At 34.1% G+C, this 13,828-nt stretch overlaps 1 protein-coding gene across 1 annotated transcript in view; it reads left to right on the top strand.

Moving 5' to 3' along the window:
* LOC127907901 (huntingtin-like) overlaps nt 1-13,828 on the top strand; it is a 200,570-nt gene that overhangs the window by 101,364 nt on the left and 85,378 nt on the right. The window contains 1 exon segment of the mRNA XM_052464365.1: nt 1,585-1,742. Within this exon segment, the coding sequence (XP_052320325.1) occupies nt 1,585-1,742 (158 nt within the window).

Consider the following 13,828-nt stretch of genomic DNA (forward strand, 5'->3'; position numbering starts at 1 on the left):
GAAGAGGAGTCTAACATGATGTTGTCTCTCTCCCAGCCTCTCCCAGCCTCTCCCAGCCTCTCCCAGCCCGGCTCAGGTCCGTTAGAGGAAGGGAAGAGGAGTCTAACATGATGTTGTCTCTCTCCCAGCCTCTCCCAGCCCGGCTCAGGTCCATTAGAGGAAGGAAGAGGAGTCTAACATGATGTTGTCTCTCTCCCAGCCTCTCCCAGCCCGGCTCAGGTCCGTTAGAGGAAGGGAAGAGGACTCTAACATGATGTTGTCTCTCTCCCAGCCTCTCCCAGCCCGGCTCAGGTCCATTTATTGGGAAGGGAAGAGGAGTCTAACATGATGTTCTCTCTCTCCCAGCCCGGCTCAGGTCCATTAGAGGAAGGGAAGAGGAGTCTAACATGATGTTGTCTCTCTCCCAGCCTCTCTCAGCCTCTCCCAGCCTCTCCCAGCCTCTCCCAGCCTCTCTCAGCCCGGCTCAGGTCCATTAGAGGAAGGGAAGAGGAGTCTAACATGATGTTGTCTCTCTCCCAGCCTCTCTCAGCCTCTCCCAGCCTCTCCCAGCCTCTCCCAGCCTCTCTCAGCCCGGCTCAGGTCCATTAGAGGAAGGGAAGAGGAGTCTAACATGATGTTCTCTCTCTCCCAGCCTCTCCCAGCCCGGCTCAGGTCCATTAGAGGAAGGGAAGAGGAGTCTAACATGATGTTGTCTCTCTCCCAGCCTCTCCCAGCCCGGCTCAGGTCCATTAGAGGAAGGGAAGAGGAGTCTAACATGATGTTGTTCTCCTAGCCTCTCCCAGCCTCTCCCAGCCTCTCTCAGCCCGGCTCAGGTCCATTAGAGGAAGGGAAGAGGAGTCTAACATGATGTTGTCTCTCTCCCAGCCTCTCCCAGCCCGGCTCAGGTCCATTAGAGGAAGGGAAGAGGACTCTAACATGATGTTCTCTCTCTCCCAGCCTCTCCCAGCCCGGCTCAGGTCCATTAGAGGAAGGGAAGAGGAGTCTAACATGATGTTGTCTCTCTCCCAGCCTCTCCCAGCCCGGCTCAGGTCCATTAGAGGAAGGGAAGAGGAGTCTAACATGATGTTGTCTCTCTCCCAGCCTCTCCCAGCCCGGCTCAGGTCCATTAGAGGAAGGGAAGAGGACTCTAACATGATGTTCTCTCTCTCCCAGCCTCTCCCAGCCCGGCTCAGGTCCATTAGAGGAAGGGAAGAGGAGTCTAACATGATGTTGTCTCTCTCCCAGCCTCTCCCAGCCCGGCTCAGGTCCATTAGAGGAAGGGAAGAGGACTCTAACATGATGTTGTCTCTCTCCCAGCCTCTCTCAGCCCGGCTCAGGTCCATTAGAGGAAGGGAAGAGGAGTCTAACATGATGTTCTCTCTCTCCCAGCCTCTCCCAGCCCGGCTCAGGTCCATTAGAGGAAGGGAAGAGGAGTCTAACATGATGTTCTCTCTCTCCCAGCCTCTCCCAGCCCGGCTCAGGTCCATTAGAGGAAGGGAAGAGGAGTCTAACATGATGTTGTCTCTCTCCCAGCCTCTCCCAGCCCGGCTCAGGTCCATTAGAGGAAGGGAAGAGGAGTCTAACATGATGTTCTCTCTCTCCCAGCCTCTCCCAGCCCGGCTCAGGTCCATTAGAGGAAGGGAAGAGGACTCTAACAGTAGGGATGGCTAACATGATGATGTCTCTACTGTCCTCTGCCTGGTTTCCTCTGGACCTCTCTGCTCACCAAGATGCTCTGCTGCTGGCCGGGAACCTGCTGGCTGGTACGTACCTGGACACAACACCTGTATACACCTGCTTGATGTTATTATAATGTTAACACACCTGTATACACCTGCTTGATGTTATTATAATGTTAACACACCTGTATACACCTGCTTGATGTTATTATAATGTTAACACACCTGTATACACCTGCTTGATGTTATTATAATGTTAACACACCTGTATACACCTGCTTGATGTTATTATAATGTTAACACACCTGTATACATGTTTGATGTTGTTATAATGTTAACACACCTGTATACACCTGCTTGATGTTATTATAATGTTAACACACCTGTATACACCTGCTTGATGTTATTATAATGTTAACACACCTGTATACACCTGTTTGATGTTATTATAATGTTAACACACCTGTATACACCTGTTTGATGTTATTATAATGTTAACACACCTGTATACACCTGCTTGATGTTATTATAATGTTAACACACCTGTATACACCTGTTTGATGTTATTATATAATGTTAACACACCTGTATACACCTGCTTGATGTTATTATAATGTTAACACACCTGTATACACCTGCTTGATGTTATTATAATGTTAACACACCTGTATACACCTGCTTGATGTTATTATAATGTTAACACACCTGTATACACCTGCTTGATGTTATTATAATGTTAACACACCTGTATACACCTGCTTGATGTTATTATAATGTTAACACACCTGTATACACCTGTTTGATGTTATTATAATGTTAACACACCTGTATACACCTTTGATTTGATGTTGTTATAATGTTAACACACCTGTATACACCTGTTTGATGTTATTATAATGTTAACACACCTGTATACACCTGTTTGATGTTATTATAATGTTAACACACCTTGATGTATACACACCTGTATTTGATGTTATTATAATGTTAACACACCTGTATACACCTGTTTGATGTTATTATAATGTTAACACACCTGTATACACCTGTTTGATGTTATTATAATGTTAACACACCTGCTTGATGTTATTATATACACCTGTATACACCTTGATGTTATTATAATGTTAACACACCTGTATACACCTGTTTGATGTTATTATAATGTTAACACACCTGTATACACCTGCTTGATGTTATTATAATGTTAACACACCTGTATACACCTGCTTGATGTTATTATAATGTTAACACACCTGTATACACCTGTTTGATGTTATTATAATGTTAACACACCTGTATACACCTGTTTGATGTTATTATAATGTTAACACACCTGTATACACCTGCTTGATGTTATTATAATGTTAACACACCTGTATACACCTGTTTGATGTTATTATAATGTTAACACACCTGTATACACCTGCTTGATGTTATTATAATGTTAACACACCTGTATACACCTGCTTGATGTTATTATAATGTTAACACACCTGTATACACCTGCTTGATGTTATTATAATGTTAACACACCTGTATACACCTGTTTGATGTTATTATAATGTTAACACACCTGTATACACCTGCTTGATGTTATTATAATGTTAACACACCTGTATACACCTGCTTGATGTTATTATAATGTTAACACACCTGTATACACCTGCTTGATGTTATTATAATGTTAACACACCTGTATACACCTGCTTGATGTTATTATAATGTTAACACACCTGTATACACCTGCTTGATGTTATTATAATGTTAACACACCTGTATACACCTGCTTGATGTTATTATAATGTTAACACACCTGTATACACCTGCTTGATGTTATTATAATGTTAACACACCTGTATACACCTGTTTGATGTTATTATAATGTTAACACACCTGTATACACCTGCTTGATGTTATTATAATGTTAACACACCTGTTTGATGTTATTATAATACACCTGTATACACCTTGATGTTATTATAATGTTAACACACCTGTATACACCTGTTTGATGTTATTATAATGTTAACACACCTGTATACACCTGTTTGATGTTATTATAATGTTAACACACCTGTATACACCTGCTTGATGTTATTATAATGTTAACACTGCTTGATGTTATTATAATGTTAACACACCTGTATACACCTGTTTGATGTTATTATAATGTTAACACACCTGTATACACCTGCTTGATGTTATTATAATGTTAACACACCTGTATACACCTGCTTGATGTTATTATAATGTTAACACACCTGTATACACCTGCTTGATGTTATTATAATGTTAACACACCTGTATACACCTGCTTGATGTTATTATAATGTTAACACACCTGTATACACCTGCTTGATGTTATTATAATGTTAACACACCTGTATACACCTGCTTGATGTTATTATAATGTTAACACACCTGTATACACCTGCTTGATGTTATTATAATGTTAACACACCTGTATACACCTGCTTGATGTTATTATAATGTTAACACATTATACACCTGTTTGATGTTATTATAATGTTAACACACCTGTATACACCTGTTTGATGTTATTATAATGTTAACACACCTGTATACACCTGCTTGATGTTATTATAATGTTAACACACCATACACCTGCTTGATGTTATTATAATGTTACACCTGCTTGATGTTATTATAATGTTAACACACCTGTATACACCTGCTTGATGTTATTATAATGTTAACACACCTGTATACACCTGCTTGATGTTATTATAATGTTAACACACCTGTATACACCTGCTTGATGTTATTATAATGTTAACACACCTGTATACACCTGTTTGATGTTATTATAATGTTAACACACCTGTATACACCTGTTTGATGTTATTATAATGTTAACACACCTGTATACACCTGCTTGATGTTATTATAATGTTAACACACCTGTATACACCTGCTTGATGTTATTATAATGTTAACACCTGTATACACATGTTTGATGTTGTTATAATGTTACACCTGTATACACTTGATGTTATTATAATGTTAACACACCTGTATACACCTGCTTGATGTTATTATAATGTTAACACACCTGTATACACCTGCTTGATGTTATTATAATGTTAACACACCTGTATACACCTGCTTGATGTTATTATAATGTTAACACACCTGTATACACCTGCTTGATGTTATTATAATGTTAACACACCTGTATACACCTGTTTGATGTTATTATAATGTTAACACACCTGTATACACCTGTTTGATGTTATTATAATGTTAACACACCTGTATACACCTGTTTGATGTTATTATAATGTTAACACACCTGTATACACCTGTTTGATGTTATTATAATGTTAACACACCTGTATACACCTGCTTGATGTTATTATAATGTTAACACACCTGTATACACCTGTTTGATGTTATTATAATGTTAACACACCTGTATACACCTGTATGTTTGATGTTATTATAATGTTAACACACCTGTATACACCTTTGATGTTATTATAATGTTAACACACCTGTATACACCTGCTTGATGTTATTATAATGTTAACACACCTGTATACACCTGCTTGATGTTATTATAATGTTAACACACCTGTATACACCTGTTTGATGTTATTATAATGTTAACACACCTGTATACACCTGCTTGATGTTATTATAATGTTAACACACCTGTATACACCTGCTTGATGTTATTATAATGTTAACACACCTGTATACACCTGCTTGATGTTATTATAATGTTAACACACCTGTATACACCTGCTTGATGTTATTATAATGTTAACACACCTGTATACACCTGCTTGATGTTATTATAATGTTAACACCTGTATACACCTGCTTGATGTTATTATAATACACCTGTATGCTTGATGTTATTATAATGTTAACTGTATACACCTGTATACACCTGTTTGATGTTATTATAATGTTAACACACCTGTATACACCTGCTTGATGTTATTATAATGTTAACACACCTGTATACACCTGTTTGATGTTATTATAATGTTAACACACCTGTATACACCTGTTTGATGTTATTATAATGTTAACACACCTGTTTGATGTTATTATATGTTACACCTGTTTGATGTTATTATAATGTTAACACACCTGTATACACCTGCTTGATGTTATTATAATGTTAACACACCTGTATACACCTGTTTGATGTTATTATAATGTTAACACACCTGTATACACCTGTTTGATGTTATTATAATGTTAACACACCTGTATACACCTGTTAACACACCTTGATGTTATTATAATGTTAACACACCTGTATACACCTGTTTGATGTTATTATAATGTTAACACACCTGTATACACCTGTTTGATGTTATTATAATGTTAACACACCTGTATACACCTGTTTGATGTTATTATAATGTTAACACACCTGTATACACCTGCTTGATGTTATTATAATGTTAACACACCTGTATACACCTGTTTGATGTTATTATAATGTTAACACACCTGTATACACCTGCTTGATGTTATTATAATGTTAACACACCTGTATACACTGTTTGATGTTATTATAATGTTAACACACCTGTTGATGTTATTATAATGTTAACACACCTGTATACACCTGCTTGATGTTATTATAATGTTAACACACCTGTATACACCTGTTTGATGTTATTATAATGTTAACACACCTGTATACACCTGCTTGATGTTATTATAATGTTAACACACCTGTATACACCTGTTTGATGTTATTATAATGTTAACACACCTGTATACACCTGTTGATGATGTTGTTACATTATGTTATTATGTTAACACACCTGTATACACCTGCTTGATGTTATTATAATGTTAACACACCTGTATACACCTGCTTGATGTTATTATAATGTTAACACACCTGTATACACCTGTTTGATGTTATTATAATGTTAACACACCTGTATACACCTGTTTGATGTTATTATAATGTTAACACACCTGTATACACCTGCTTGATGTTATTATAATGTTAACACACCTGTATACACCTGTTTGATGTTATTATAATGTTAACACACCTGTATACACCTGCTTGATGTTATTATAATGTTAACACACCTGTATACACCTGCTTGATGTTATTATAATGTTAACACACCTGTATACATTGATATAATGTTAACACACCTGTATACACCTGCTTGATGTTATTATAATGTTAACACACCTGTATACACCTGTTTGATGTTATTATAATGTTAACACACCTGTATACACCTGTTTGATGTTATTATAATGTTAACACACCTGTATGTTAACACACCTGTTTGATGTTATTATAATGTTAACACACCTGTATACACCTGTTTGATGTTATTATAATGTTAAACACACCTGTATACACCTGCTTGATGTTATTATAATGTTAACACACCTGTTTGATGTTTATAATACACCTGCTTGATGTTATTATAATGTTAACACACCTGTATACACCTGCTTGATGTTATTATAATGTTAACACACCTGTATACACCTGTTTGATGTTATTATAATGTTACACACCTGTATACACCTGCTTGATGTTATTATAATGTTACACCTGTATACACCTGTTTGATGTTATTATAATGTTACACCTGTATACACCTGTTTGATGTTATTATAATGTTAACACACCCTGTTTGATGTTATTATAATGTTAACACACCTGTATACACCTGTTTGATGTTATTATAATGTTAACACACCTGTATACACCTGCTTGATGTTATTATAATGTTAACACACCTGTATACACCTGCTTGATGTTTGATGTTATTATAATGTTAACACACCTGTATACACCTGTTTGATGTTATTATAATGTTAACACACCTGTATACACCTGTTTGATGTTATTATAATGTTAACACACCTGTATACACCTGTTTGATGTTATTATAATGTTAACACACCTGTATACACCTTGATGTTATTATAATGTTTGATGTTATTATAATGTTAACACACCTGTATACACCTGCTTGATGTTATTATAATGTTAACACACCTGTATACACCTGCTTGATGTTATTATAATGTTAACACACCTGTATACACCTGTTTGATGTTATTATAATGTTAACACACCTGTATACACCTGTTTGATGTTATTATAATGTTAACACACCTGTATACACCTGTTTGATGTTATTATAATGTTACACCTGTATACACCTGTATACACCTGTATACACCTTTGATGTTATTATAATGTTAACACACCTGTATACACTGTTTGATGTTATTATTGATGTTACACCTGCTTGATGTTATTATAATGTTAACACACCTGTATACACCTGTTTGATGTTATTATAATGTTAACACACCTGTATACACTGTTTGATGTTATTATAATGTTAACACACCTGCTTGATGTTATTATAATGTTAACCACACCTGTTTGATGTTATTATAATGTTAACACACCTGTATACACCTTGATGTTATTATAATGTTAACACACCTGTATACACCTGCTTGATGTTATTATAATGTTAACACACCTGTATACACCTGCTTGATGTTATTATAATGTTAACACACCTGTATACACCTGTTTGATGTTATTATAATGTTAACACACCTGTATACACCTGTTTGATGTTATTATAATGTTAACACACCTGTATACACCTGCTTGATGTTATTATAATGTTAACACACCTGTATACACCTGCTTGATGTTATTATAATGTTAACACACCTGTATACACCTGCTTGATGTTATTATAATGTTAACACACCTGTATACACCTGTATACACCTGCTTGATGTTATTATAATGTTAACACACCTGTATACACCTGCTTGATGTTATTATAATGTTAACACACCTGTATACACCTGCTTGATGTTATTATAATGTTAACACACCTGTATACACCTGCTTGATGTTGTATAATGTTACCTGTATGTGCTTGATGTTATTATAATGTTAACACACCTGTATACACCTGCTTGATGTTATTATAATGTTAACACACCTGTATACACCTGTTTTGATGTTAACACACCTGTATTATGTTATTATAATGTTAACACACCTGTATACACCTGCTTGATGTTATTATAATGTTAACACACCTGTATACACCTGCTTGATGTTATTATAATGTTAACACACCTGTATACACCTGCTTGATGTTATTATAATGTTAACACACCTGTATACACCTGTTTGATGTTATTATAATGTTAATGTTAACACACCTGTATACACCTGCTTGATGTTATTATAATGTTAACACACCTGTATACACCTGCTTGATGTTATTATAATGTTAACACACCTGTATACACTGTTTGATGTTATTATAATGTTAACACACCTGTATACACCTGCTTGATGTTATTATAATGTTAACACACCTGTATACACCTGTTTGATGTTATTATAATGTTAACACACCTGTATACACCTGCTTGATGTTATTATAATGTTAACACACCTGTATACACCTGTTTGATGTTATTATAATGTTAACACACCTGTATACACCTGTTTGATGTTATTATAATGTTAACACACCTGTATACACCTGTTTGATGTTATTATAATGTTAACACACCTGTATACACCTGTTTGATGTTATTATAATGTTAACACACCTGTATACACCTGCTTGATGTTATTATAATGTTAACACACCTGTATACACCTGCTTGATGTTATTATAATGTTAACACACCTGTATACACCTGCTTGATGTTATTATAATGTTAACACACCTGTATACACCTGTTTGATGTTATTATAATGTTAACACACCTGTTTGATGTTATTATAATGTTAACACACCTGTATACACCTGTTTGATGTTATTATAATGTTAACACACCTGTATACACCTGCTTGATGTTATTATAATGTTAACACACCTGTATACACCTGCTTGATGTTATTATAATGTTAACACACCTGTATACACCTGCTTGATGTTATTATAATGTTAACACACCTGTATACACCTGTTTGATGTTATTATAATGTTAACACACCTGTATACACCTGTTTGATGTTATTATAATGTTAACACACCTGTATACACCTGTTTGATGTTATTATAATGTTAACACACCTGTATACACCTGTTTGATGTTATTATAATGTTAACACACCTGTTATTATATACACCACCTGCTTGATGTTATTATAATGTTAACACACCTGTATACACCTGTTTGATGTTATTATAATGTTAACACACCTGTATACACCCTTGATGTTATTATAATGTTAACACACCTGTATGTTTGATGTTATTATAATGTTAACACACCTGTATACACCTGTTTGATGTTATTATAATGTTAACACACCTGTATACACCTGTTTGATGTTATTATAATGTTAACACACCTGTTATTATATACACCTGCTTGATGTTATTATAATGTTAACACACCTGTATACACCTGTTTGATGTTATTATAATGTTAACACACCTGTATACACCTGCTTGATGTTATTATAATGTTAACACACCTGTATACACCTGCTTGATGTTATTATAATGTTAACACACCTGTATACACCTGTTTGATGTTATTATAATGTTAACACACCTGTATACACCTGCTTGATGTTATTATAATGTTAACACACCTGTATACACCTGCTTGATGTTATTATAATGTTAACACACCTGTATACACCTGCTTGATGTTATTATAATGTTTGATGTTATGTTATTATAATGTTAACACACCTGTATACACCTGCTTGATGTTATTATAATGTTAACACACCTGTATACACCTGCTTGATGTTATTATAATGTTAACACACCTGTATACACCTGCTTGATGTTATTATAATGTTAACACACCTGTATACACCTGCTTGATGTTGTTATAATTGATGTTATTATAATGTTAACACACCTGTATACACCTGCTTGATGTTATTATAATGTTAACACACCTGTATACACCTGTTTGATGTTATTATAATGTTTGATGTTGATTATAATGTTAACACACCTGTATACACCTGCTTGATGTTATTATAATGTTAACACACCTGTATACACCTGTTTGATGTTATTATAATGTTAACACACCTGTATACACCTGTTTGATGTTATTATAATGTTAACACACCTGTATACACCTGCTTGATGTTGTTATAATGTTAACACACCTGTATACACCTGCTTGATGTTATTATAATGTTAACACACCTGTATACACCTGCTTGATGTTATTATAATGTTAACACACCTGTATACACCTGTTTGATGTTATTATAATGTTAACACACCTGTATACACCTTGATGTTATTATAATGTTAACACACCTGATGTTGATGTTATTATAATGTTAACACACCTGTATACACCTGCTTGATGTTATTATAATGTTAACACACCTGTATACACCTGCTTGATGTTATTATAATGTTAACTGTATACACCTTGATGTTATTATATGTTAACACACCTGTATACACCTGTTTGATGTTATTATAATGTTAACACACCTGTATACACCTGCTTGATGTTATTATAATGTTAACACACCTGTATACACCTGCTTGATGTTATTATAATGTTAACACACCTGTATACACCTGCTTGATGCTATTATAATGTTAACACACCTGTATACACCTGCTTGATGTTATTATAATGTTAACACACCTGTATACACCTGCTTGATGTTATTATAATGTTAACACACCTGTATACACCTGTTTGATGTTATTATAATGTTAACACACCTGCTTGATGTTATTATAATGTTAACACACCTGTATACACCTGTTTGATGTTATTATAATGTTAACACACCTGTATACACCTGCTTGATGTTATTATAATGTTAACACACCTGTATACACCTGCTTGATGTTATTATAATGTTACACCTGTTTGATGTTATTATAATGTTAACACACCTGTATACACCTGTTTGATGTTATTATAATGTTAACACACCTGTATACACCTGTTTGATGTTATTATAATGTTAACACACCTGTATACACCTGCTTGATGTTATTATAATGTTAACACACCTGTATACACCTGTTTGATGTTATTATAATGTTAACACACCTGTATACACCTGTTGATGTTATTATAATGTTAACACACCTGTATACACCTGCTTGATGTTATTATAATGTTAACACACCTGTATACACCTGTTTGATGTTATTATAATGTTAACACACCTGTATACACCTGTTTGATGTTATTATAATGTTAACACACCTGTATACACCTGTTTGATGTTATTATAATGTTAACACACCTGTATACACCTGTTTGATGTTATTATATAATGTTAACACACCTGTATACACCTGTTTGATGTTATTATAATGTTAACACACCTGTATACACCTGCTTGATGTTATTATAATGTTAACACACCTGTATACACCTGCTTGATGTTATTATAATGTTAACACACCTGTATACACCTGCTTGATGTTATTATAATGTTAACACACCTGTATACACCTGCTTGATGTTATTATAATGTTAACACACCTGTATACACCTGCTTGATGTTATTATAATGTTAACACACCTGTATACACCTTGATGTTATTATAATGTTTGATGTTATTATAATGTTAACACACCTGTATACACCTGTTTGATGTTATTATAATGTTAACACACCTGTATACACCTGTTATTATAATGTTGATGTTATGTTTATAATGTTAACACACCTGTATACACCTGTTTGATGTTATTATAATGTTAACACACCTGTATACACCTGTTTGATGTTATTATAATGTTAACACACCTGTATACACCTGCTTGATGTTATTATAATGTTAACACACCTGTATACACCTTGATGTTATTATAATGTTAACACACCTGTTTGATGTTATTATAATGTTAACACACCTGTATACACCTGTTTTGATGTTATTATAATGTTAACACACCTGTATACACCTGCTTGATGTTATTATAATGTTAACACACCTGTATACACCTGCTTGATGTTATTATAATGTTAACACACCTGATGTTGATTATAATGTTAACACACCTGTATACACCTGTTTGATGTTATTATAATGTTACACTGTATACACTGTTTGATGTTATTATATGTTACACCTGCTTGATGTTATTATAATGTTAACACACCTTGATGTATACACCTGTTTGATGTTATTATAATGTTAACACACCTGTATACACCTGCTTGATGTTATTATAATGTTAACACACCTGTATACACCTGCTTGATGTTATTATAATGTTAACACACCTGTATACACCTGCTTGATGTTATTATAATGTTACACCTGTATACACCTTGATGTTATTATAATGTTACACCTGTATACACCTGTTTGATGTTATTATAATGTTAACACACCTGTATACACCTGTTTGATGTTATTATAATGTTAACACACCTGTATACACCTGTTTGATGTTATTATAATGTTAACACACCTGTATACACCTGTTTGATGTTATTATAATGTTAACACACCTGTATACACCTGTATACACCTTGATGTTATTATAATGTTAACACACCTGTATACACCTGCTTGATGTTATTATAATGTTAACACACCTGTATACACCTGTTTGATGTTATTATAATGTTAACACACCTGTATACACCTGTTTGATGTTATTATAATGTTAACACACCTGTATACACCTGTTTGATGTTATTATAATGTTAACACTGTTTGATGTTATTATAATGTTAACACACCTGTATACACCTGTTTGATGTTATTATAATGTTAACACACCTGTATACACCTGCTTGATGTTATTATAATGTTAACACACCTGTATACACCTGTTTGATGTTATTATAATGTTAACACACCTGTATACACCTGTTTGATGTTGTTATAATGTTAACACACCTGTATACACCTGCTTGATGTTATTATAATGTTAACACACCTGTATACACCTGCTTGATGTTATTATAATGTTAACACACCTGTATACACCTGCTTGATGTTATTATAATGTTAACACACCTGTATACACCTGTTTGATGTTATTATAATGTTAACACACCTGTATACACCTGTTTGATGTTATTATAATGTTAACACACCTGTTGACCTGTTTGATGTTATTATAATGTTAACACACCTGTATACACCTGTTTGATGTTATTATAATGTTAA

The sequence above is a fragment of the Oncorhynchus keta genome, chromosome 16 (assembly GCF_023373465.1).
Source record: "Oncorhynchus keta strain PuntledgeMale-10-30-2019 chromosome 16, Oket_V2, whole genome shotgun sequence".
Taxonomy (NCBI): domain Eukaryota; kingdom Metazoa; phylum Chordata; class Actinopteri; order Salmoniformes; family Salmonidae; genus Oncorhynchus; species Oncorhynchus keta.